Source organism: Rattus norvegicus, chromosome 7 (assembly GCF_021556685.1).
Source record: "Rattus norvegicus strain SHRSP/BbbUtx chromosome 7, alternate assembly SHRSP_T2T, whole genome shotgun sequence".
NCBI lineage: Eukaryota > Metazoa > Chordata > Mammalia > Rodentia > Muridae > Rattus > Rattus norvegicus.
In genome coordinates, this window is record NC_141540.1 from 14,690,004 (window position 1) to 14,716,695 (window position 26,692).

Here is a 26,692-nt window from a genome sequence, read left to right on the forward strand (position 1 = left end):
TGCCTCCTTCAGTAAGGGGGAGAAGCCACTGAGATCCTGACCTAGCGCCCAAAACAAAAAATCAACAACAAAGAACCAGAGACCTTGCCTCCTTCAGTAAGGGGGAGAAGCCACTGAGATCCTGACCTAGCGCCCAAGCCCTGTCCAACACACGTATCCACACGTGGGTGTGTGTGTGGGGGCAGAGTCCACACAAATGTACCCGTGAAAACTTAAGATTCTACTATTTAATATAAAAGGAGCCGTTGGCTGCCTGTATAAAGATCAGGCGGGGATATGAATTGCCAATCTAGGTCCAGAGACCAACAACTGTGATTCTACTCTGTGGGAAGGATGGCAGTGTGGCTCAGTGCCCTGACCTATTTCAAGGCAGGGCTTTTATATTAACTTTTTTAAAAAAGATATTTATTTATATAAGTCCACTATAGCTGTCTTCAGACACACCAGAAGAGGGAATCAGATCAGATCCCATTACAGATGGTTGTGAGCCATCCATTTAGGTGTTGGGAACAGAGCCAGGGTCCACTGTAAGACCAGCATGGGCTCCTAACCAGTGTCTTAGCCTTCATTAACATTTTTTGAGACAGTCTCACAGGCTGGCTTTGAACTCAGAGATAAACCTGCCTCTGCCTCCCAAGTGACGTGTGTGCATCCACACCTGGAAACACTTTTTAAATTTTAAATTAAATGTACTCATTTTACAGCCCACGATCAGCGTCTCTCTCCTCTCAGCACCCCCTCAGGTAAGTCCTCCACCCATTCTCCTTAGCAGGGGAAGCCTCACTTTGGCTGTCCAGCCCCCAGCCCACCTCACACTGCACACCAAGTCCCTGTGAATCTAGCCATCTTCTCTCATGGAGGTCAGGCAGGACTGTCCATGTTGGGGTGTGGAAGCCACAGGCAGGGAGGGAACAGGCTCAGGGACAACACCTGCTCCAGTTGTTTGGGGGATGGGCAGGAAGACCTAGCTGCTTTCTCATCTGCTACATAGGCACAGGAGGCCAAGGTCCAGCCTAGGCTCACTCTGATGGTGATAGTTTGTCTCTGTAACCAAGGGTCCAGGTGAGTTGCCTCTGTTGGAGTGCCTGTCCTCCTTGGGTCCCTCAAATCTCTCAACGCTTCAGTAAGACTCCCCAAGCTCTGTCTGTCTGGGTGCCTGGCCATACTTCAAAGGTGTATTTCCAGCACGGAGAGATGGCTTAGCAGTTAAGAGCTGCTCCCCTCCTGACCTCCTGGCGAGGGCTGAGGGCTATAGTACAGAAGTCAGAGGCCGAGAACCAGACCAGTGACCGGTGACGATGAACACATGCAGAGTGTGACGAAGGGTACACTGTGACACATCGGGGCTTCCATGGCAAGGGCTAATTTTTTAATGTTTCCTCTTGGGGGAGCTGCAGGGCCGGGGTCAGACAGGAGGGACGGGGATAGTGGGGGACCGAGGCGCACAGGGTGAAAGAAGCACCAGCTGCTCTTCTGGAGGACCTGGCGCTGCCCCAAGCCCACAGCAGCTCACCAGAGTCCTAGGGAGCTGAGCACTGCTGTCTTCTGTGGAGGGGTCACAGTGCACACACAGAGGCAGACCAGGGGCTGAGAAGGATCAGTAGGTTAAGGCACTGGTCACAGAACCGGGAGATCCACACTCAAGTCTGCCCTTTGACCACTCGAAACGTAAGCCCTCCTCACACCAAAATAAATGCAAAAAAAAAAAAAAAAAAAGGTACTAAATACATCGTGTGGGTGTTGCTTCAAGGCCAGAGACGGGACTCCATGTGCCCAGCCCTGTCTCCTGCTTTCATGAAGGCTCAGCCCTACACAACCCACTTCTAATGGGACAGGTCCTCCTGACCCTGTACCCACAGCCCCTCCAAAGCACGTGTGGAAGGACAGAGAGGAACAGGCCAGAGTTACAGACACAAGCAGACAGCACTCAGGTTCTGATCCAAACACGCTGCTTTATTCAAACCGGGTCAAACTGGTCAGTGGGAACCTGGGCCCTACTGAGGGGCCTCCAGCAAGGCCTTGCCTGCCACCCACGTGGGGCCCAGGCCACCCGTGACTTCAGCACTGCCACCTGTGCCAGGGGCCCTGTGGCACTCGAAGCCACACAAGCCGCTCAAAGCAAGGAATGAACAAAAAACCAAACGCACGCAGTAGTCTCTGCCCGCACCCCAGCCCGCGCCGGCGGGAGCCAGGGCCCCGCTTCCCACACCCGAACCCTGCTTTAAATTAAAAAATAAGCCAGTATACATCGTAGAAAATTTCTCTTAAAAATCTCACAATTTGTAAATGTATATTTTTTCTTTAACATAAAAGTTTACAATATACGGTAAAACAAAAGGCTCAAGAAAATAATCTCAAAAAAAGGAAAAAAAAAAAGAAAAGAAAAAGAAACCTGAAATTCTGAATTAAAGCTGAAGGCGTTTTTTAAACCCTGTTGTTGAACCAGTGACGTGTTTTTATTGTGCTGATGGGTCAGAGAAAAGAAATATATTTAAAACCTCAGTCCAGACGCGGCCTTCGCTGCCCCTCCCCCCCAGGTCGAGTGGTCATTTATTTTGTCCCGAGCGAGTGTGTGATTGTCACGAGTTCACCAGTCCCAAATCCTGCCCTGCTGCCGTCCCCCTGGCTAGCGCCTGTAGGGATGGAAGCCCTGCACGTTGTGGTTCTGCCCACGTCCGAAGCCACTGCCACCAGCGGGGGGACCCCCTGAGCCCGGCACAGAGGGGCCCCCATAGGAGGGCGGCTGCTGGCTGGGGTCTGAGAAGCCCTGGCCGAAGCCGCTCAAGTCCTGCCCGTAACCTGTTGGGAGAAAGGTTGCTTAGTTCAGGGTCAGGGGACAGTGGCCCACCCCATGGTTCTGCCAGAGCATCCCTGCCTAGCTTTGTCCCAAGGAGAGGCACCACTTTTCAGGCCTGGGGTCTGTGGGCTCCCTAGTGGCCTGTCACACACCCTGATGCATCACATACACACTCACTCACAGACACACACACACGCACACACGCACACAGAGCCAGGGAGCTACAGGGTCCTCAGTCCCGTAGTGAAGGCACAGCCTGGGCTGTGGTAGAAACAGGACAGACGTCTTGGGGTTCAGTCTAACTCCCGAATAATCATTTCTACTAAGCCCAGTGTTCCTGACAATTGCTGTCAATCTCTCTACCAGGGTGAGGCCTTGTGAGGGGTAGAGCAGGGCAGAGCAGGGCAGAGCCTGGGGCCTGAGCAGCAGCACGTGTGGACGCAGGTTCCACTGGCTTGGCCTTGCTTGTTGGGACTGTTGGCCCAGGGCAGCAGGAGAGCAGCTGGGAGCACCACTCCTACCCAAAACAGGGGCCACCCGAAGCCTGGCTCACAGGTGCCCAGAGCGGAGGAACAATCAAGTCCCCAGGGGGATGGAGCAGGTCAGAGTGCTGCTACGCCAGCAGGCTACAAGACAGTGACGCCCTGCGGTGTTCACATTCAGCTTCAGGTGACCAGGCTACATGAGCACGAGCCAAGCATCCATGTCTGACAACGCCATGCACAGTCAGTCCTCCATTCAGAGCACTGGCTGCTTCCCTTCCCAGCACCCACTTGGCACCTCACCCCTTCGGTATCTGCAGTTCTCAGAAGACCTTCTGGCTTCAGATGGCCCCTGAACACATGTGCTACACATGGAATAAAATAATTTTTTTTCTTTTCTTTTTTTCGGAGCTGGGGACCGAACCCAGGGCTTTGCGCTTGCTAGGCAAGCGCTCTACCACTGAGCTAAATCCCCAACCCCATAAAATAATTTTTAAAAAGAAAATTCCATTCTAAATAAGACAAAACAGGAGCCAGGTGTGGAGGCACACTTTCAATTCCAGCTCCGGGGAGGCAGAGACAGGCTGATGTCTGTGAGTTCAAGGCTGACCAGGGCTACATGGCTGAGACTGTTTCAAAAAAGAAAGAGAACCAATAAAATACAGCGGGGCTGGGGATTTAGCTCAGTGGTAGAGCGCTTACCTAGGAAGCGCAAGGCCCTGGGTTAGGTCCCCAGCTCCGAAAAAAAGAACCAAAAAAAAAAAAAAAAAAAAAAAAAAAAAAAAAAAATTACAGCAGTAACGAAAACAAACCGAGGTGCAGTGGAACACATTAGTCACCAAAGCCTACTGAGAAACAAGAGGCAGGGGACTTGTTCTGAGTTCTAGGCCACCTGTGCTATAGAGTAAGACCCTAGCAAAAACAAGAAAGGAGGGGGGGGCCGACAAGGCTTGGTTGGTATGGTGTTTGTCACCAAGCAGGACTGTGTGAGCTCCACTCCTAAACATACAGGACAGGAGAGAACAAATTCCTAGGGTGCCCTCTGACTGCCCTTGTGTGCCAGGGCACACATATGCACACACAAACCATAAATGAAAAAAAAAAAAAAAAAAAAAGACTGAGGAGACATGGCCAGCATGTGTAACAGTGGTGATTCAAGCTCAGGGCAGAAGCTCAGTGAGGAGAGTTCTTTCGGCAGAGGCAAAAGCAGCCTTCGACCTCCCTCAATCAACCATGACATAGTACCAGTGTCACAAGGAGCTACCACTGCAGAGCCTGGCCACTCCCCTGACTTAAACCTTAACTGAGCACTGGGCTCCAAAGGGGCGAGAACAGACACAACCTCCCAGGCAGGTGAGACACAGCAGACACACAGCAGACACACCACAGCAGACACACAGACACACACACACACGTCCTGCCCACATACCAGAGACTGCTATGACAGCTAGGCTCTGACTGGTGACTTGGGCTTCCCCAGGAAGACAGAGACAAAAGGTAGAGCCTACAGTAACCCTGACCCAGGGCTCAGCAGGAGTTCTGGGGGCCCACCCTCTCCCAGGGGTCTCCTGCTCTTGCCTGCTCCGGGAGCAGCGGGCACAGCCACTTACCATATTGACCATAGGGGAAGTCCGGCTGGGCTGTTGGGGGTTTGCTCATGTCTGGGGCAGCCTGAGACGGAGGTGGTGGGAAGGCCAGTGGGGCAGCCCCTGGGGTGGCAGGTGGAGGAGGGACCCCTGGAGGGGCGAACTGATCAGGGGGTGGGGGCGGAGGACCGTAGCCAAAACCTGTAGGGATGGGAGAGCAGGGCACAGATTGGTGCCAGTTTCAGAACTGTCTGAGCATGGGCTACCCCATATTCAGGATGTCCACCCACCACATCCTACCAGACACTGCACAGGCTGGGACTCAGCCCCAGGCCATCGCCCTGAGCAGACAGCTCAGGCCAGAGCACCGGGTAGTACTGTACACACAGGGATTCTAGAGGAAACCCCGGAAGCCACAGCTAGCCACTACCAGGTGCAGGACGCATCGATGGACTGAATGCCTGTCTAGCTGCACGTGGCCCTGGCCTCCACCCCAGTACCAGAAGAAGCCACCACTGAACACAGCATCAGAGGTCAGCCACTCCAGCCGGCTGTGTCTGCTAGCACCAGGCCAGGTGAACTGAACCTAGGCCACCGTTGGGTAGGGTACAAGTCTCATCCGTGCTGACCGGGAATAACCGGGTGGGGTGGGTCCTGGGTCAGCTCCTTCCCAGAGTTCTACCACAGGCTAACTGCAGCTAACTGCACCGGCCCAAGCCTCCAAGAAAGAAGTGCAGCCCAATAGTACAAGGGCCTCCTATGAACTCTTAGCCAGCCCCGCCCGTGGGACAACAGTTGATCTGCTGGGTCTGCTGCAAAGGGGGTATCACTCACTGAACTGTGGTGGAGCGCCGTAGCCCTGTGGGAAGCCCTGTGGTGGGGGGAAGCCTCCAGGAGGTGTGGACACAATGTAGGAGGTGAAGGGTGGGGGCGGGGGCGGGGCTCCTCTGCCCGCAGGGGGTGGGCCATAGCCACCTGCAAAACAAGAGTCGTAAGGGCGGGATAAGCCGCCTGGCACAGCCCAGACCTAGGTCAAATCCATGGTCTCCTCCCAACACCAGTAACCCAGTGCCCACAGTAACAGGCCTGCGGTGTGCACTTGGCCCCTTCCGCACGACTCACCAATGGCCTGTCCTGCTGGCACCCACATTCCTAGACAGAAGACAGAAGAGAAGGGCCAGTCAGCCTGCCAGTGACCTCCCTAGGTGTCACCCAGAATCCCCGCTCGTAGGCATACACTTCTCAACAGGGCTAACTGAGGAGGGAAGGGCTGTCCACAACTGCAGCCTCAACCTCAGAAACAGGAGAGCCCAAGCAACAGGTCCCCTCTGTTGCACCTGTTCTGCCAAGAGGGCCTGTGCCCTCAAACCGTGAGCCTTTGCAAACTTCCTTAAGCTGCTTCTGTCAGAGCAGCAAGGAAAACCTGACAAGGGGTGTGTCACAAACAGGGTCCCTTGGTGCACAGCACAGGACACAGAGATCCAATCCATGCGTGCAGAAGCAGTGCCAGCGAGAGGCAGGTGCAGTGAGAAGCCGGCCCCCACCCCATCACCAACAGGCACTGTGCTGGCACCGGAAGGCTGCGCCGCACACACTGCAGCTGAGGGGATGCAGCCACCTGCAGGGCTGCCAGGAGAGAACTCGGTGGCCAGGAGCCTGCCCTGGACAGTGGTGCGGGAGTGACAGAGGTCTGCCACCCTAGCCCTTTTGAGACTGAGGTAGGAAGGCTAGCCTGGGCAACACAGTGAACCTGTCCCCAAGGCCCTGTATCTGTCAGCAGTAAACATCAATGCAGCCTGTGGCCTGAACTCATGTCCAGCACTGAGGGAAACAAACTTTCCTGCTCTATTTATTTAGGTCAGAGGGAATTGTAGAAATGGGGGTGGGGGGTCTCACCTGCAGAGTGGGGCCTCCTAGGCAGCCACTGCCAAGTTCCTGTTTACTGTTGCCAGCCAGGGACTGGGCTCAGGTGGTGACACACTTAGCCAAAGTGACACCACATGGTCCTCAAAGGACAACTCAAGAGCCACACCACATGCTTACCAGGCCCTCAAGCCTCCTGTAGCCTGGCTCCTAGGCAGTGGCTTCTGTGGTGGTGCTTGTCCCGCCACTGGGGAACAGGGAGGCAGCTACCACCTCCAAGGCATGCAAGCAGGGGCAAACCACACCTGTGCCTTACCTTGTGGGCCATATCCTTGTTGCCACGTTGGCGGGGGCTGGCCCGCCCAGCCGTTGGCTGCACTGGGCGCCACGCGGCTGCCCCACTGGCTGGCTCCTGGCTGTCCTGGTGCTTGGTTTTTGCTGTCCCGAGGTTCAGCCCGTTTAACCTCCACCTAAACAAACCGAGTGCACTTTAGGGAGAAGCCAAGGTGGCGCCCCTGCCCTTCAGACACCCGTGGTGACTTATGACTACACTTAACGCCTTACGACTTAAAGTGAGTACTTAAGATAAGCTTACTTAGGCCAGTAAGTTTCTTTCTTAAAAAAAAAAAAAAAAGTTTGCTCTTTAATTTCTTTTTATAAAAAAAATGTTTCTCAGGTACAACAGATGTATCTAGAAGACGCCCTGTGCCCCCCTCCACTGCAAGCAGCAGCAGGAGGCCAAGAGCCCTGGAGAGACGACAGCCAAGGTGGGGCACCGAGGGGTACCCTGCTTAGAGAAGGCAGTCAGTCTCCTTGCACCCAAAGAGCCCACCCACCACCCCCCTGCATACCTGAGAAACACGCTGGCTTTGACTCAGTTATTTAATGTCTAGTGGAAGATAAAGACTTACCTTCCTCAGGCTAAGGCTTAAAGAATCTCAGTTAACTCAAAGGCGTGTCAGAGGGAATGGATGTAAGAGCCTTACCATACAGCTAACAAAAAAGTCAACAAACATGCAAGAAAATGGACATTGGGATCAGTAAGCAACCTTCATACTGTGTTTGGCAGCAGCCCAGCCCTGGCCCAGCAAGGGGACAGGGGACAGCAGACAGGGGCCCTAACAGAAGCTGGTGTGCATGGCCTACTTAGGCTGGGGTGTGTGTGACCTCACTCTTTGAGGGCTCGCTGACTACTCAGCAGTCCCTGCCTGGGCTGCCTGTGCCCCCAGGGCTAAGCCCAGAACCGGGCTCCAGCGGGCCCTTCCTCAGGCAGAGTGCTTCTCGTTTTGCCAGCAGAAGCACAGCCCCACCCCCACCCCACCAGTGCCCAGAGCGGTCTGATGGTGGAGACTGGGGGAAGCAGATGCTGTGAGCTGGGGCAGTGTGAAAGCAGGAACACAGCGAGTTAATGAGCCCCTGAAGCCCCTGGGGACTCGTCCTGCTTACAGAGCAGTGTGTACCCAAGACTAGAGGAACTTGGGCTGTGGCTTCTCACATGGGGTTAATCACCATGCAGGCCCAGCTGTGGACACTCAGTCCCCAGAGGCTGCATTGTCCAGCGAAGGTCAGCAATGGGCAGGCTGAGCTGTCTAGGGAGAGGACCGGAGGTTAGGGACCTTCACACCGCACAGCACTCTGCACTGTGGCTAGCTGCTGTGCTCTCCGGTCTGCATGCTGGGTTAAACTGAGCTGCAGGGAGTGTCAGAACAGGGCTGCCCCACCTCACTGGGGTCTGTTTGGGAGGAAGCCCAGAGCCTAAGATTTCCCTGTCCCTCTATACTCGGGCCCAGCACAGACAGGAAGCCACAGGAGTGGCGGGGTGTCTAGTCTCAGGGCTAATAAGGCCCACACAGCTGGGGCATGCACGCTGAGGAGGTGGGGTGGACTTTAGAGGTCTGAATGGGAGCCCTGCACATGCGGCTACAGAGAGCTGAGGCCCTGGGCCTGCCCTGCCCACTCTGGCAGCAACACAGTATGAAGACGGAACACCAGAGGTCACTTGACTGCACGTGGTTAAGTGCTATCAGAGCATGTGGCTGGTCCCGGAGTTTCACAGTAAGTGACCCGATAGAAACCAATCCTTCAGGATGTTTCAGTCTGTTTGGAGCTGGGCCTCAGCTCCAGGAGGCTTCTGCTCATCACATTAAGGTCACGGTTATAGAAGGGGCTGGGCCACATCTGAAGGAGTGGTCATGGAAACCAAGCCTCAGGCAACACTAGGGTCTCACTGAAGGCCCCCCACCTCCCAGGGCCTCACCCTCTACCCCACCCCCATCCATGGGCAGCACCCCATGGATGTCCTGCTGGGAGTACCCACTTTCCAGTGAAACCCCTCATTGCCTAAGGCTTGGCTTGTTCTTAAGGTAAAATAAAACTACAACTACACACTTTTTTGCCCATGATGTCGTGAAAATGCATGTTGACAGCCTGGTCCACTGATTGTTCGTCCTCGAAAGTAATAAATCCAAAACCTAGCCAACGACGAAGAGTGAATCAAGGTAGCAGGGCGTGTGACACAAAACAGGATGATGAACAGTATCAGGGCGGCCACAGGGTTGAGCTGGGTTTCAGACAAAGCCTGTGTGTAGAGGGGCTATGGCCCACAGCAGGTTGGGGACAGTGGGTGACATTCACCCTTCTCCAGGCTGAGTGCTGCCATGGGGAAGAGGGGTGCCTGGGAGGTGGGGGTGTGTGTGGTGTACTCTGGCTTTTCTGAAGCCCAGCTTCTCCCCTGCGGTTTGCAATTGGCTTCGCAGCTAGTGCTGACAGCAGCCCCCGCTGTTCTAGGGCACTGAGTGCAGTTCCTATTGCGCCTCGCCAGGCTTACCCAACACTGTTGGCTAAGCCCGCGGAGTCCTACGTCTAACAGTTCTACTCCTCTATGCACAGACGATATAGTAATACAGTAATACACAAAGATACAGGCCACAACGGGTTCCAGCAGGTCAAATTCTGCTGTCAGCAGCAACAGCAAGAGGCATGGTGTCATCAAAAAAATAAAAAACAGAAAAAGAAAAAAGAAAAAAGGAAAAAAATAAAAAGAAAAAAAAAGAAAAAAGAAAAAAGAAAATTTCAAAGAAAAAAAATTTAGCATTTCCCAAACACAAGAAAGTGGCAGTATAAACGAAGTTTGGTTGGTCTGGGGCAAGCGCGGCCACCCGACTAGGGGCAGAAGGGACAGGGCCAAACTGAGCGCTAATATGTCCTGTAGCAGCGCTCAGGCCCAGAGACCTCAGGGAACAAGGGTGAGGGAGGCTCCAGACAGAAGGGCCCAGAAGGGCTCCAAGAGAACTAACTTTACAGCAGACAGAGGATGTGTGACAAGGGCCCCTGTGCACTGTGGCAGGGGAGCTGGGAAGAAGTGGCCTAGGGATAGGACAAGCTGATGAGATGGGGTACTGGGGCTGAACCAGGAAAGGAACCCTAAGAGGACACGGCCGGGGAGAGACGGAAGCAGGAAGAGAAGGCAGTGAGGAACCAGAGGAGAGACGGAGGGAAGGAGGGCTGGGGCTCCTGCTGCCTTATGCAAAGGGTGGCAGGGCAGGGCAGGGCAAGCCAAATGGATGGTGAAGGTGAGCTCTAGCGGAGCTGGAGGCTGAAGAGACAAGACCAGGGACAAAGGACAGAGGTGAGAGAATAAAGGAGACTGCAGACAGGGGACTAAGTGCTTGGGGACTAAGAGGGAGGGGGACAAGATGGCCTGCTATCCAAGTCAGCAGACAGGAAGCAGGAAGGAGAAGGAACACTGAGACCCACCAAGACCCTCAAGGAGTCAGCAAAGCCAAGAAGACAGGAGGTGCTGTAGGGGGGCCCTGCTGACCCAACCCCTGCTATCTGCCACCCGATAGGACACTTCCAAGCCCCCAGGGGACACAGGCCCACACGCCAGCCCCTCCAGCACGGGTCAACAACACTAGCTGGGCCTGGCTGGGCCGGGTGGCAGGAGGGTGGCGGCAGCTGTGCCAGCCGTGGGCGGGAGCACCTAGGAGCTGCCCTCAGAGTCCCGCACACCGAGGCTTCGCAAAGTCAGAGGCGGCATTTGGAACACAACATAGTGATGAAGACATGTGAAAAGTTGACATTCTCTCAAACGGCGGGAGTGTCTGAAGCCACCGGGCTGGCTGGGTCCAGGCACAGTGCAAGAGGCCGTGGGTCGTGGGGGAGGAGCCGGGGCAGGCTGTCTACAACGCTGTGTCAGAGGCAGCAGCGGGACAAACACACTGAAACTTCGTTTACACCCCACGGGAGCAAAGCCGCTCCGTCCTCTGACTGCGGGCGGGCCTGTACCTGTGTGACTTAACTTAGCACCTGGAGAGAGATCTAGAGAGACATCGTTAATCACAGACAATCACAGAGAGAGGAGACAGCTTACTTAACGGTACCGTATTCTATGACACTACGTACGTCATTAAGCATGTATGTCTACCGTAAATTAAGACTAAGACTTAACAGCTAAACCACACAAGTGAGCAGTGCGTCCTGGACGAGTGAGGAGGCTCAAATGGCAAACTATGCTCCTGAGTGGTGGCGCGCCACGAGCACCTGAGCAGGGCCTTTGGGGACAGGGGGACAAGTGGATGAAGGCTGTGTGTGCTGAGGGATGCAGAGTGTGAAGGGAGAGTTGTGTGAGGTGAGGGCCCAGTGGTGTGGAGCACTTTGGTCCAAAACAGATGCTGAACCCAAAATGAGAGTAACCAACAGCCAGAAAAGGAAAGGGGTTGGAGAACACGGCTGTCTCCTGCTCCCTGGCAAGTGTGGACCGAGTGCGGGGAGTGAGGGCAGGGGATGGAGTCTAGGGTTGGTCAGCACAGCAGACGGGGCAGCTGGATGTGTTCTGGAGACAAAGCTGTCTGTGTCCATCTTCATGTGAGGGCCAGGAGGAGTGTGATGTGAGTGGGGGAAGGAGACTGTGTCTGGGCATGTGGCCCAATGGCAGTGGCTGTGCAGCATCTGACCGTGGCCTGTCTGGGGCGAGATAGTTTGCCATCTGAGGGGAGGACATGGGTCAGGATGAACAGGCTCAGCCCTTACCTCGAGGCCGCTGCTTCTCGGCATCATAGATCATAACGACCTCTGTGACCTGTGAACAAAGTGTGATTGAGGCAGACTCTGCGGAGGCAGGTGCCACTGACCCATTCAGCCCATTCCAGGAGGGCCCAGGGTACCAGCTAAAGGAGAGCTTAGCTAAGACAAACCAGCAACTGTGTTGGGCTGCATGCCCCAGGCGAGATAAAGTCTGGGAGGTGCTAGGCAGTCTTTCCCCAGCCTGTGCTGTCCTATCTGAGGGACATACTACCCAGGGTCACCAGGATGCTGCCATGCCTGACAACTCCCCCAGTGCACTACCTAGCAGTTTAGGCCCCGCTGTCTTGTCTGCCCCACCCAGCTGCTCAAATCCCCACAGTGAGCAAAGGGCTCCATCCTGTCCCCAAAGGCAAGGCCACACCCAAGAGTTCTAGGTGAGACAGTTCCAAGATGCCAGGTGAGACACTGCCAACATCTCAGTACAAGGTCAGCCATCCTTATAGCAGAATCCTTTGTGGGCATAAACCCAGGTAGGTTTTGAGGAGGCACAGGGCTCAGAGTCCTTGGTCTAACTAGGGCCAGCTGCCAGGTCACAAGGCAGCATGTACTCCTCCCGGGCACGACCTGCTCTCCCCAAACTCCGGGCAGGGCATGACAGGACATGTAGCCAGGGATGGCCATGGTGGCGCGCAGAGCTCACCACTCCAAACTTCTTGAAGTACTCCCTGAGCTCCGTCTCGCCGCAGTTGTGGGGAATGCCCCCAACAAAGATCTTGTTGGATTTGCTGCTGTCGCTCCTGGGTCCTTTCTGCTGTCAAAAAGGGGGGAAGGGGGAGATCAGTGACTTCTGAGGGACCATTCCCCCAAAGGCTGGCTACCACACAACCCTTTTCCATGGCTTTGTACTTCTGAAACGGTCTCACTGTGTAGCCTAGGCTAGCCCTTCAACTCATGGCAGTCCTGCTGCCTTGGGCTCTGCAAAGCTGGAACAGATGCAAACCACTGGCCCTGCCCCTTGTACGGCCTTTCCTCATCGTCGTTTTGTTGAGGCTGTCTCACCATGTCCTGCTGGTCCTCCTGAAACCCACTATCCAGACCAGGCTGACCCTCAATTCCAGTTCCCCTGCCTCTGCCTCCCAAGCACTAGGGTTAAAGGTGTACGTCTCCCATCCCCGCCCACTGCTGCCCATATCCGCTTCTCAGTCAGCTGAAACCAAAGCACATCCTGAGACTGGGCTACTCGGGATACTAGGAGGCAGGCACCTGCAGCACTTCCTCAAGCACGGCACACGCTGCCTTCCTTGGATCACAAGAATGGAAGGTCTGTGGGCAGGGCAGGTACCTGTGGGACTGCTGCAGAGGTCACCTGACAGCTTGTCTCAAAGCAACAGAAAGCCTGTACTCTTGGGCTGGCAAGATGGCTCAGTGGGTATGGGTACTTGCCATCAACTGAACCCAAGTCTGATCTCTGCAACACACATCACGGAAGGGGAACCAACTCCTAGCTGTCCTCTGCCGTCTATGTGCACACTATGGCATTCATGTCCACAGACACCAAACATACAAATGGAATTAAAAAACCACTTAGGGGGGTTGGGGATTTAGCTCAGTGGTAGAGTGCTTGCCTAGCAAGCACAAGGCCCTGGGTTTGGTCCCCAGCTCGGGGGGGGGGGGGGGGGGCACTTAGGAGGGCTGGAGAGATGGCTCAGCGGTTAGAGCACTGACTGCTCTTCCAGAGGTCCTGAGTTCAATCCCCAGCAACCACATGGTGGCTCACAACCATCTGTAATGAGATCTGATGCCCTCTTCTGGTGTGTGTGAAGACAGCTACAGTGGACTTATATATACTACATAAATAAATAAAAATTACATAAAAATAACCTTAAAAACACAAAGAACACCAGCTAGGTATGAAAACTTGGGGACACAGGGGAAGGCTTTGGCAGTAGAGCAATCGTGGAGGACCTAAGCCTTGTCTCACCTGCCCCCACTGCTGCTCCTACTCATGGCTCTAACCCTGTCCCCTATGTGAGGACACAATCAAGACTGAACTTCTGTGCTAGCTGTACTTGGACAGGGCTGTCGGCCTAGCAGGAGTCTTGGGTCCTGGGCTACACGGTAAGATGGGAGCACAAACTCTGCTAGTGACGTGGGCTCACCAGGGCAGGAGCTCATGTGTGCAGTGAGCCAGCCGGTGCCACGGTGTGGACAGCAGTGCCCACTCCACCCCGCGAGGCCCACGGAGCAGCTCTGAGGCAGCGAGCACAATGCTGTGCTAGGCCCACAGCCTCTGGGAACGGACTTCCCAGATGACAAAGGGGCAGGGCTCCTGAAGCTTACTAGGCCTGGGTGCACAGCACACTGTCACACACAGTCTTGACAGGAAAGTGCTGAAGACATGGCTCAGCAGGTAAGGGTAGCAGTTGCTCTTCCGGAGGACAGGATTTGCCTGAGCACCCACATGCTGGGTCCCAACTGTTACAGCTCTAGTCCCAGGGAGCACGACACCAATTTTAGGTCCCTGGGCATCAGGCACTCAAGCAGTGCCTAGACATACAAACACACAAGAGCAGAAAAATACAGAGACATTTGGAAAGTAATCGGGGAACCGCAGCTTCCAGCTGGCGTCCCAGCACTTGAGAGGCTGAGGCCAGCTCACTAAGGTGCCATTTACAGTGCCCGCAGTCTCTCCCTGGTAGCCATCTCTGCCTGCACAGCGGCACACGTGGAAGTGAAGGCACAGCCCGCTGCCAGGCGGGACTGCTGAGGTGTGGGGTGGGGTGCGCCCCACAGCAGGGGCACACCTGGCTCCACCCACCACAGAGCAGCTGGACAGGAGGCGGGCTCCCAAGGCTAAGGGGCTTAATAAGGAAGATTGCACCCAGCCCAAGAGATGGTGCTTGGCTTTCAATGGCTCCAGCACCCACCCATGACATTTCCCTTAAGTCAGTGAGCAGAGTGGGGTAATAGTGGCCACCCTCTAGTATGACAGAACTCCTTACCCAGCCTTCCTTGGGCCGCGTTCGCTCTGGCTGCATCCCCCGAGGTGTGCATGGCTTCGGGTCAATCTGTGGGAAATGGCAAGGCAGAGCTGTGAGCAGGAAGCTACTCTGGCCAGGGCACTGCACTGGCCTCAGTTGCAAGCAGCCACCACACCCATGGCTTGTTGCCTCGAGGGTCTACCCTCTGATATACCCGCTTCAATAGCCTGAACCCACAGCAACTAATCCAGAAAGGTGGGCGAAGATGAAGGACCCACGAAGTCACTTACATTCCGGCCATCTAGGGTGTGTGGTCTGCTGGCCAGCACTGTCCCCACACAATTGGGGTCTTTAAACTTGACAAATCCAAAGCCTCGAGACTGGTTGGTGGTTTTATCTTTCATGATGACACAATCCACAACCTCACCATACTGGGAAAAGTAGCTGCGCAGAGTCTCTGCTCGGACACAGAACAAAAGCACACATCCCCAGCTTAGGCACAGCTTCAGCGCGCACGAGCGCACACTTGCACGCACACACCCCCAAACCCCACACGACCACTTGTGCAAGCTCACACATGGACATCTCACACACATATGCAAGACCACCCGCCCAGACATGATGACTTTAGAGCAAGCCTTGCCAGGGGACCCAAGCTTAGATCCACAGGCACCGAGCCAAGCCCATCCATGGCTGGGACACCACAGTTCCTACCTTGAGTGGTACTCCAGTCCAGGCCGCCCACAAAGAGCTTCCTGTAGAGAAAAGAGGCTCAGGCTCAGGTGACCCCTTGAGGGTTGTCTCAGCCACCCCAGGCCCACGGGAAGAGGAGTGTGCTCGTCAGCCTTTGAGCCACACAGAGCTCAGTGAAGGGCTTTCCGCTTCCATACTATGGCAGGTAAGAGATATGTACGCCCTATGTACGCCCTTGTTGACAGAGATGGCCCTGTCAGAGCCATACTGCTAGGACAAGAGCCACCTGCCCATGATAGGCCACCAGGAGAGGAGTACAGCCTGAGCCCAAGCGAGGCCCAGCCAACTAGGTAAGACCCTAGCCCAGGATGTGGTCCCATGAAGCTGCCGAACAACAGCGGTGACAGAGCCTTAGCAGTGGCCCAGCATGCCTGGGGCCCACGTCTGGACAGCACTTCTCCAAGGCTAGCGGCACCCCCACCCACCCACCCAAGTGAAGAGACGCAGCTGTATCAGATGGCCCTTGGGCCTCAGCAGTGAGTACTAACTGTGTCACCTGAGGCACAGGGACTCAGGCACGCATCATTCGATCCCTCCACAGCTCTGGGTCATGAGCATGGCTCAGCAGAAGAGCCTGCCCTCTGTAGCTGCCACACTGAAGCTCTGCTTGCCAAGCCCAGGGAGCAAATCTTGGGGCAAAATTCTGAGCAGGAAGGGTCCTCAGAGCCAGCACCACCAGTCAAACTGCAGACATCTTACAGGAAATGCCAGATCCGCTGCCCTTTGCCACCCATAGGCAGCCAACTATACCACGGCAGGCTAACCCCGAGGGCTCTGTGCAGGTGGGCAGACTGCCTTGTAGGAGTAACTAGGCCCTGCATGTGAGCCAGGAGCTCTGAGACACAAGAGTCCTTACGTGGTCCAAGTGACCCACAACCAGGTCCCACAGTAGCGGTGCCAGCCATGGATAAGCTTGGGTGACCACACAAGTCCCTTCCTTCCCAGTTGTGGACGAGATGCCCTGCCCAGCAAGGTTGCCAGCCTGCTGGCTCCTTTAGCCCAATCTTTGCAAAAGATCCAGCCTCAGCAACTGCACGGGTGGCTCAGGGCCTGGCCTCATTAACATGAAGCCACGTCTCCCCAGGCCAATGCCCACTGAAACCAAAGCACAGCAAGCTGGGCCCTGTGGCAACACCAGCCGCCGCCAGCGGGGCTTCCGAACCAAGCAGGAGGCTGGCCACAGGGCAGGAAGAGGAACCGGTCAGATGGGTCCAGGCCCTGGGCCCAGGTACAGTTTCAGGTAGACAACGGGCAAGTGCTAGGTGTGATGGCACATGCATGGAAGACACCCAGCACTCAAGAGCTGTGGAAGGGGATTGAGAAGCCGGAAGCCACAAGGGCTTTTAAAAAGGACGAAAAAGAAAGGGAGAGCAGCCACGCAGGAGACACACACCAGGAGTGGGTGGGGTTCCCATCTCTTCCTGGCTTCAGGCAGCAGAGCGCACCACACCCGCAGTGCCACAGGCTGCAGGTGTCTAAGAGGGGCTGTATATTGCTGTGGCTATTGTTTTTGCCCACATCCTAGGTAGCATGACACTCTGCAGGCAAGGCTCGCTGTGGAGCCCATGGGTGTTACTGAGGTTGTACACCACCGGCTCTGAGGAAAGCAGGACTTCTGCCTGTGTGCAGAGGCTTTCTGCATGGCTCAGTAGAGTCCATCAGGTGAGACAGGCCCATGTTCACAAAGGTTCTGGAAGGTTCCGGGATGCAGATTTCAATTCCTTTGTGGCTGACCTCTAAGCCTCGGGCGAGGGCACAGTATTCAATCAAGTAAGAAGGAGAAATGAAAGCCAGAGACTTGGGAGGGCATGCTGATCAGCCAGCAGGGAGCCAGCACGGGCAGACTGGGGACTAGGGAAGGCCACTCAGCTCTGTAGGACACACTAAAGGTATCAGCAACAGTCAAGGTGCCTCCAGGGGGAGCTGGTGGACTCCTCACTTATGGGCAACCTGCCATGGCTGGGTCCTTGCACCCCACCCACATCCTGCTGCTGGGCCTGGAGACAGGCTTTAGGCAGGGCATGGTAGGCTCTGCAGCACAGGGGTGAGCCTGAGAGGGCCAGCCCCTGCTGCTTGTCCCTAGGCTGACTCCCTGACTCACCTATGAGGACACAGAATGGAGAAGCCCATGATCCCCACAGATAGAAGTGACATGAAGATGTGACTGAAGGGGCCTTATCTCTAGTGACTAACTTCACTAGTGGTCCCGCCCTCCCAGCTGGTCCTCAGTGCAAATGGAGCAAACTACAACCTCAATTGCTATGATGGCAGCCCCTGGGGAAAAAAAATGATGCTGTTAGCAACACCCTGCTCTGCCATGGCCTCCAGTCCTGCATCCTGTTCCTCTCTTCCCCAAGGCCACTCAAGTCTGAGGTCCTAAGTATCTCTAGGAAGGGACAGATCCTCAAGTGCCCTTGAGGAACCGGCCGGCTCAAACCCACCGCCAGGCTCACAGCAGGCACCTACAACACAGCATGTACAGCCTCTGGACTGTGGCCAGGGAGCAAAGGCCTTGGGTGAAGGCAGCCCGCCATGGCTGGCAGAACAGTCAGTCACCCCATCGGCTGTTCACGCCTGGCTCTTCTGAACCCAGGGAACCTTGGACCATTGTTCAGCACCATGCAGCCAACAGGACACACACACACTCACATACACAGAAAGTCACCCAAGAAGCACCCCAGGGCTGAGGGACACATATCTTCACCATGTTCTCCCAGATGGTTTCCTGCCGCCTCCGTACCCACTGTGTCAGAAGGAGCAACTGCAGCCAGGCTGGCTGAGGTCTGAGGTGCTCCAGGGCTCAGGGCCAGGCAGCTGGGTCCTAGGGCAGAGCCACTAAGCAGTGGTGGTCACTAGGTGGGACACACGTGAGTATGAGCTTGGGCCTCCTCTCTTCTCACAGGCCTTGCACTGACTGCACCTTCTGCCATCGGGGCAGCCAGGCGCTCAGCCCCACGTGACGTGCCCAGCACCCGCATAAAGCAGTGTGCACAGACCCCGCACAGCCAGGACCCTCATCCGGGTCAAAAGAGGAGCCCTAGGCCTTCCTGACATGCCACCTTTCATTCTCCAGGTGACACTGACAACAGTCAGCGTACCAGCTGTCAGACGACCTGTTCCACAGGCCTGTCACTGGAGGAGCTGGACAGCAGAGTGGCCTGGGCCACCCAAGGGGACTGCAGGAACCTCCGCTCAACATGGGTATGAGCCTGATACTCAGGATACAGCATCTGACACCAGGCCACTTGTGATAGCTCTAGCAGGGACAAGGACCTCCTGCACTGGCTGACTCAATACCAGAATGCAGAAAAGCACACTCAGGAAGCAGTACCCACTTCTATATTCCCTTCAGACGCCAACCCTTCAGGCCAACCTTGTTATCTCAGCAAGGCACAAGCCTGACAACCTGGAAAACACAAACACACACACACACACACACACACACACACACACACACACACACACACACAAAGTTTTAAAAGAAATGGAGGCTGGGCATGGTGGCATATGCCTTTAATCCCAGCACTCAGGAGGCAGAAGCAGGAGGAAGCAGGAGGATCTCTGTAAGCTCAAGGCCAGCCTGGTCTACAGAGTGAATTCCAGAACAGCCAGGGCTACACAGTAAAAATCTGCCTCAAAAACAAAAACAAAAAGCCCAAAAACAAAACAAAAAACAAAATACACACACACACACACACACACACACACACACACACACTCTCTCTCTCTCTCTCTCTCTCTCTCTCTCTCTCTCTCTCTCTCTCTCTGCTCCAGGCATACTGGAGCATACCTTTAATCCCAGAGCTCAGGAGACAAAGGCAGGTGGATTTCTCTTGAGTCTAAGGCCAGCCTGGTTTACATAACAAATTTCTGACCAGCCAGGGTTGTCTTAGAAACCACCCCCCAAAAAATCCAAAACAAACAAAAGGAGACCAGCACAAGTTGGAGGTGACCCCAAGGGTGGCCCCCTGCTACCTTCTCCTGGAGAGAGGACAGTCACACCACAGGCTCTGCAGCAGTGGTTTTGAGAAAGATGGGATAGCTCCTGCCATAACCTAAGCCCCCAGCCCATGCATGCCGAGGGTAGAGGCCCCAGGGCAAGTGGCTCTAACAGGGACCTCAGAAGGCCCACTGATGGCACAGCTGCTAGCCTTCTCAGTAACCAACCACTGCACTTGGAGGCTCAGCGATTTGCAACTGTAGGATCCATTCCCAGCATTAAAAACAAAACAATTCAAAGCTCCCTTTGTAAATAAAGGTTGGGTGTGCTGGGGCTCGCCTTTAATTCACACACTCAGGAAGCAGAGGTAGACTGGGGCCTGGGCAAGTGGATCTGTGTACATTCAAGGCAGGTGTGGTCTACAGAGCAAGTACTCTAGGACTACATAGAGAAACCCTGCCTCAAAACCAAAACCAAAATAAACCACAAAACTGGCCCTTTGGGTGGTTTCCCGGGAGCCACAGAGCAGATTCCCAGTCTTGTCCAGTCTAGGCACATTCTCCTTCCTAGTGCTCAGTGGGTTTATGTGAGGCTGCAGATACACAATAGGGTCCGGCACCTCATTAAATGTCCAGGTGGTGCATGCTGTGACAGGAAGGCCTGCAACAGACCATAGAACCAGCAACCTCTGACCTCTCTCCCAGGCCCACAGTGGTCTTCCAGACCCCAACGGCATGCCACAGACCCAGCACCTGCACAGGCGCCAGCCCCCTTCCGCACAGCAAGGTGCGCGGACTCTGGGACAGATGCACAGAAAACACACCCCTTGCCCACCTCAAACACACTGCCTACTAGGCGCAGGTCCTCAGCTCCAGACACACTAACACTGAGGGCATCAGGCAGCTCACCTACATCAGGAAGTCTGCCAAACGGCAGCCAGACTCTTCCTGCGGGGACAGAGACACCTGCTAAGGAACCAGGATATAGGGAGGAGATCTGAGAGGAATGAGGGCGTCCCAGAGGACAATGTGAGGAGAACCTCACTGTCCCCCAGCCCAGGTGGTACAGGCTGTAGGCAGGAGAATGGACCCCACCATGCCTGGCTATGCGCACCACCCTGTCAAGTTCCTGCCCCTGTAAGGGGAACTCAGAATGCCACTCTGTGCTCCCTTGGCCAGAAAACTGACAAAGCAGCAGGGGAGTGGAATTCAAGGTCTACTGGGGACCCAAAGTGTCCCACAAAACCCCAGGCTCCTAGACTCGGACCTTTTAGAATTCCAAGTTTGTTTGGACGCCTCAAGCTCTGGTTGATATCACAGAGATCCCACAAAGTTCCCCCTTGGGGCTCCCCAGTCCTCCGTCTCCTTTGTGATCTTCCTGATTTTCAGACTCCAGGATCAGGTTCCACAGCTCTAAAAACTTCCCTCTGGTGGTGCCCCCAATCTCCTAGCACTCTTTTTTTTTTTTTTCTTTTTCGGAGCTGGGGACCAAACCCAGGGCCTTGTGCTTGCTAGGCAAGCGCTCTACCACTGAGCTAAATCCCCAACCCATCTCCTAGCACTCTATATAGAGACTCCATATTGAGCTATTGTTGGGGTTTTCCTGACCCCAGGCTCTTTGAGGGTCTCTATACCACTAAGCTACTATTTAAGGCCTCCCAGGTCTCACCCCAGCCCCCCCCCCCCAGCTTCCTAGCACCTTGAGTTCTTGTTCTTTTCTGGGTGCCCTGGCATACTGAGCAATTTTAGGGGTGGGAGCTCTTCCTGGCTTCTGGGTTCCTCTTTCAGGCTTCCCAGACCCTTTATAGTCTCCCTATCCCACTCGAGAATCCTTTTGGCCTTAAGGCCCCCTTTGGGGTCTATTCTTTGGTGATCACTGGTGTCTCCCTCTACCCACTGGAACTCTGAAACCCCAGGCTCATGAGCTATCTCTTGATGTCTCCATGACCCCTGAGCTCTCATTTGGAGTCTCCCTAGCCTCTCATTTATCCTATGAACAAGCAACAACAAAAATAATAAAAAAACAAAAGAGTTGGAGGGTTGGGGATTTAGCTCAGTGGTAGAACACTTGCCTAGCAAGCACAAGGCCCTGGGTTCGGTCCCCAACTCTGGGGGGGGGGGGGGGACCTCCTTACCTTCTAGGCCTCACTGGCTCAGGGGCTCCATTTGGGCGGCCCCCAGTTTGGCCAATTATCTTTTGGAGTATTCCTGGGCCTTGTACCCCCATCTGGTATTCTCCCAGTCCCCTAAATTAGCCTTTTAGGCCTCCCTAGTTCCTTAACTATCTTTTGGGGTCCCCCCAACTATCCACTGGGCTCTTCTCCATTCTGTGACTTCTGCTGTAGATCCCCCTAGCCTTCTGAACTACCCTGTCTGATCTCCCTACCCCATTCCCTTAACCACAATCATGGCTTATGGTCTCCAGTAGAACCAAGGGTCTCTTTTGGAGTTCCCTTAGCCCTCTGAACTATCCTTTGGTATCTCCCTGACCCATAGTTCAACTTCAGGGGTCCCCTTTACCCTAATCTATAATTGAGGATCCCTCAATCCCTTATTCTATAGGGTCCCCAACCACCTCACCCACATAACCCCCACTACCCTTTGAAGTCTTCTTGAGTTCTAACTCCTATGTAGGACTCAGCACCTTGAGTTATCTTTCGGAGTTTCCCCAACCCTTATCTTTTGGTGCTCCCAAACTCCCTGAATTTTATCTCCCTGACACCCAGGCTCTACTTAGGGTCCCTCTAACACCTGAACTATCCTTTAGTGTCTCTCAGTCTCCTGATGTGATGGTCACCCTAATTCCTGAACTCTAGAGAGTCCCACAACCTCCAAAATTACCACTTAAGAGACTCCTTGACCCCAAAGCTCCACTTAGGAAGCCCCCAACATCTGTTCTTTGTGATCCTCCTCATCCCTAAGGTTCTAGTAGATGACTCCAGCACCCTAATCTTTTGGGGTACTCCTCAGATCCCTGAGTTATACCATGGAATCTGAGTTGTAATCTATATGTTGAGGCTCCTCAGCACCCAAACCTAATTATGGAGGGGAGGGTTATCTGACCTCTTATGTATTCGTTAGGGTCTCTCTGCATCCTTAATCTATCTTACAGGGTTCCCACTGCCTGCGACCTATCTTTTACAACCCAACTCTCTAGAATAACTCCATGGGGTCTCTCTGCTCTCTAATCTATTCTTTGGAGATCTCTCTGTTTCACCAATCTAATACTTAGGGTTCCCAGGACCCTAGTCCTTTTTTGGAATCTCCCTGCCACTTAAAATCTATGAGGGGGGTCTCTCAGCACCCCTAATTATCCTACAGTACCTTCCTGACTTCAAGGATCCACTTAGGGGTTCTCAACACCCTGATCTATCATTTCGGGGTCTCTCAGTCCGGCGAGTTATCCTACGAGATCCCCCTGACGAGTGAACCTTCATTTAGGGTTTCCCCGACTCGTGAGTTATCGTCTTGGGTCCCTTGAGTTACCCATGGGCTGCCTTGGGGACGACCCCTAGCACCCCGGCTCTGCTCTGAAATCCCGGCCCGGTTGGCCCGGCACCCCGGCCTCCCTCGCTCAGGGCCTGGCCCGGCACCCCGGCCTCACCCGATTTCGTCGGCGCCCGCGCTGTTCATGGCGCCCCGTCCCGGCCCGCTGCGCCCCGCTCCTCCGGAAGGTCACCGCTCGTCCCTCCCCGCAGCCGCGGCCCGGATCTGCGCAACGGCGGCGGCGCTGAGCCTCCTCCCTCCGCGCCAACGGTCGCTGCGCGTCCCCGCGCCTCCGCGCCTCCGCCCTGCGCCCTGCGCACGCCCGGGCGCGTTCCCGCACGGGGCCTCCGGGGGCGGGGCTAAGGGCGCGCCGCGCGTGCGTGCCCGCTTGCAAGCGGGAAGCAGGGCTCGGCGCCGGCGCGGCAGAAACAACTGAGAAACGCGCTTCCGCTCCGTCGAGTCTAAGCCTTCTGGGAAATGAAGTCCTGTTCATTATCTGGCCTTCAGAAGGCGCGCGGAGGGAGGCAGCCACGTGCGTGCGTGCGCGTGCATGCGGCGCCGGGCCCTCATGGCGCGCGCAGGCGCAAACGCGGGTTCCCTTTCTCCACTCGCGGATCTGGGTCTTGCGTGGGGGCATGCGAGGTGGGGGGGATCCAGGCCGCCCATCAGAGGCCAGTGCATAAAGCAGGGTTGCACGTTCATGCTCTGAACTGTGTAATCTCCTGGTCTTCCCTTTTCCCAGAAGATGATACAGAGGGTCACAGAGGCTCACCTGTCCAAGGTCATTCAGTTAAGGCTCGATTGGGTTCAAAGTAAAAATTAACCAAGTTCACTGTTTATTAAAAAAAAAAAAAAATCGCCGTCCCCAGTACCACTAACAGCCACACTCTTATTACTGTCTATTGTCTGCTGGCTGACTTCTCAATTAGATAATCTGCCTTTCCTCTCATAACAAGTCCTCTGTCTCTTATGTACTCAAAAGGTATATAGTAATAAACAATGACAATAACATCAGTGACAACATAATAAATAAGTAAATGAATAAAACGAGGTAATAGTTTAGTTTGTTGAGCATCTTCCCAGGCTGAAGGCCTGGATTCCATCCCCAGCACCGCTTAAACCAGGAATGGCCTACAAACTTGTCATCCCAGCACTCAGGTTAGAGAGCGAGACTGGGAATTCAAGATCATCCTCCCTTGGTCAGATACATAGTGAACTAGAAGGTAGCCTGAGCAATGTGAGACTTTTTTAAACATAAAACAAAACATATAAACAAAAAAGCCTAGAAGCAGGGTAGTAAATGTCATGCACACTTTTAAACCCAGCACTTGGCAATCGGAGCAGGCTAATCACCGTGAATTAAGTACAGCTGGTCTACAGAGTGAGCTCTCCAGGACAGCCAGGGCTACACAGAGAAACCCTGTCTCAAAACACAAACAAACAAACAAAAACAAAACAAAACAAAAAACAATCATTACTTTGAATTTGAGGGTGTCTTGGGACCTAGTCTCCACAGTGAGGTCCTATGTCAATTAACAAAATATAACAAACAATTCATTTCTGTGCTGGGTATAGCGGCTCAGATTATAAAAAACAGGCAGAAGCTTTTGTTTGGTGACAGAATCTTCCTATGTAGCCCTGATTGTCCTGAGACTCATAGAGATCTCCCTGCCGCTGAGATTACAAAGCTACCCATTTTACGCTTTAATTAGACCACATGAGATCATCAGAAGGACACTAAGAGTGGTGGAGCTGTGGAGGCTGGAGTGGAGCTCGAGTTCAGTGGGGGAAGTGCTCTCCTGGCAGGCACAAAGCACAGGGATCCATCTCTGAGCAAGAGCTGCAGAAACCAGGCACGCGGTACACATTGTTGATCCCGGCACCGGAAAGGTAGAGGCACCAGGACCTGGAGTTCGAGGTCACCCTTAGTTGCATGAGAGTTTGAGGCTATCCTGGGTTACATGAGAACCTGTTTTTAAAAACCAAACAGCAAGGAGCCAGCGAGATAGTTCAGAACACTGGCTGGTCTTCCAGAGGACCAAAGTTTGATTCCCAGCACCCAACATGGGGAATCACAATGCCAGTAACTGAAGTTCAGGGAATTCGGTGATCTCTGCACTGCACACATTCACTGCCCCTCTGCACAACACCCATGTACATTTAAAAAAAATTAAGAAACAAACCAAAGGGGTTGGGGATTTAGCTCAGTGGTAGAGCGCTTGCCTAGGAAGCGCAAGGCCCTGGGTTTGGTCCCCAGCTCTGAAAAAAAGAACCAAAAAAAAAAAAAAGAGAGAGAAACAAACCAAAAACCCCAAAACAAAAGTGTTAACTGTTTCAATTCTAAACTGGAGCCCTGGTCTCCACTCCTGGTTTTTAGCAGTTTTCCCTGCCTGTAAAATGAGAGTACTAACAGTTACTGCTGTAGCATCTTCTATGGGTTAAGAGTTTCACTGTTCTTCTAGCAGTTCTCAGAAAAATGATCATCTTCTAAAGGTTAAGAGTTTCACTGTTCTTCTAGCAGTTCTCAGAAAAATGATCCGATCACTACACCTAACCTGCCCAAGTGACCCAGGAGCTACAGCGGGTGAATGACAGGTGTGGATTGGAGTAGCTGGGAGAGGACCGGCTTCTTGGACCTCACCAGGCCAACGAGTGTCTAAACTTGAGGCATCCAGCCAGGCATGGCGGCACACGCCTTTAATCCCAGCAGTTCAGAGGTAGAATCAGACAGAACTCTGTGAGTTTGGGGCCATCTTGGCCTACACAGCAAGCTCCAGGCCAGCCAGGAGCTCCTGTCTCTAAATAAACAGATTAAAGAGAAATAAAAAAAATCAACTTTTTGATTTGAGGAGCATCGTGGAGGGCACGCTAGGATCAGCAAGTTTCACAGCCTCTTCAGACAGTAAGTAGAGTACCCTTGTCAGCCAGCCAAGCAAATGCAGAAAGTCAAGCTTCATTCCAAATGTCTGGTACCAGGGAGCTTGCCCCGCACCTCGCAGAAGCCACAACAGTACTTCTTTCGGTGGCACTGGTCCCACTGGTAGTCTCTAAGCGTCCCTCCCTACACCGCACGCACTTCGCCCCTCAAGGCTACAACTTCCTGTCTAGATAACTAGGCTCCGCCCAGGCCCGTAGGCTCCGCCCCACTCATAATAAAAGACTGGATTCAGCTCCACCCACGAACAACTACCCCGGCCCTCAGGCCCGGCCTCCTAGGCGCCAACCTCACCCTAGCGGAAAGCTAGGCCGGGGCTCCAGTTTTGCCTCTACCAGGCTAGGCCCCACCCGTGGGAGAAGACTAGGCTTCGCCACTAGCAGAAGGCTTGGATTTCATCCTATCCCATAAACACCTACCCCATGGCTCTGTCCTCATCCGTAGCAGAAAGCTGGACATCACCGTCCCAGCCGGCTGGCCCCGTTCCTTAGCTTCTTCTCTCATACTTAGCAGAAAGATGACCCCACCCCATTGCTCCGGTCCCGCCCCTAGCAGAAGGCTGGACTCTGCCCTACCCTACAGGCTCCATCCTGTATGGCTCCTGCCTGCATCCCTCATACAAGTCTGGATTCTGTCCCAGCCCACAGGTCTGGCCCCATCCATAGCAAAAAGGTTGGACTCCTCCCCAGCCCACCACTGCAGGACCTATCCCATTCCATAGATCCGCCCCTCACAGAACTTTACTCCGGGTTCCAGCCAGTAGCCCCTACCCTGAGCACGCTCCACCCTGCCCTCAGACTCCATCCACCCAGGCCCAGCCCAGTACTAGGCTGGCCACCCTCCCG

At 54.4% G+C, this 26,692-nt stretch overlaps 1 protein-coding gene across 10 annotated transcripts; it reads right to left on the reverse strand.

The window, feature by feature from the left end:
* Positions 1–1,932: 1,932 nt before the first annotated feature.
* Dazap1 (DAZ associated protein 1) lies at positions 1,933–26,372 on the reverse strand. 10 transcript variants are annotated; one of them, XM_087557754.1, is made up of 12 exons: positions 26,267–26,372; positions 15,449–15,489; positions 15,025–15,191; positions 14,756–14,821; positions 12,454–12,561; positions 11,760–11,808; positions 9,117–9,199; positions 7,045–7,198; positions 5,988–6,017; positions 5,700–5,840; positions 4,890–5,066; positions 1,933–2,799 (listed from the first exon to the last, which is right to left on the reverse strand). In XM_087557754.1, exons 1-12 carry the CDS (start codon positions 26,269–26,271, stop codon positions 2,627–2,629), a joined length of 1,194 nt encoding a protein of 397 aa, XP_087413880.1. In that variant the 5' UTR covers positions 26,272–26,372; the 3' UTR covers positions 1,933–2,626. The 10 variants fall into 10 exon arrangements, with proteins under 10 accessions (XP_087413880.1, XP_087413879.1, XP_087413878.1 ...); XM_087557753.1 differs by having other exon boundaries at positions 12,454–12,564; XM_087557752.1 differs by lacking the exon at positions 26,267–26,372 and adding an exon at positions 23,031–23,190 and having other exon boundaries at positions 12,454–12,564.
* Between the last annotated feature and the right edge of the window lie 320 nt (positions 26,373–26,692).

What these genes read in the sequence shown, in the direction of transcription:
- Dazap1 (XM_087557752.1), bottom strand. Translation starts at nt 23,059, where the DNA reads ATGAACAGCGCGGGCGCCGACGAAATCGG. An exon ending in GGACTGGAGTACCACTCAAG is followed by an intron (nt 15,192 to 15,448) that starts GTAGGAACTGTG and finishes GTGTCCGAGCAG; the next exon opens with AGACTCTGCGCAGCTACTTT. An exon ending in CGCGGCCCAAGGAAGGCTGG is followed by an intron (nt 12,565 to 14,755) that starts GTAAGGAGTTCT and finishes CCTTTTTGACAG; the next exon opens with CAGAAAGGACCCAGGAGCGA.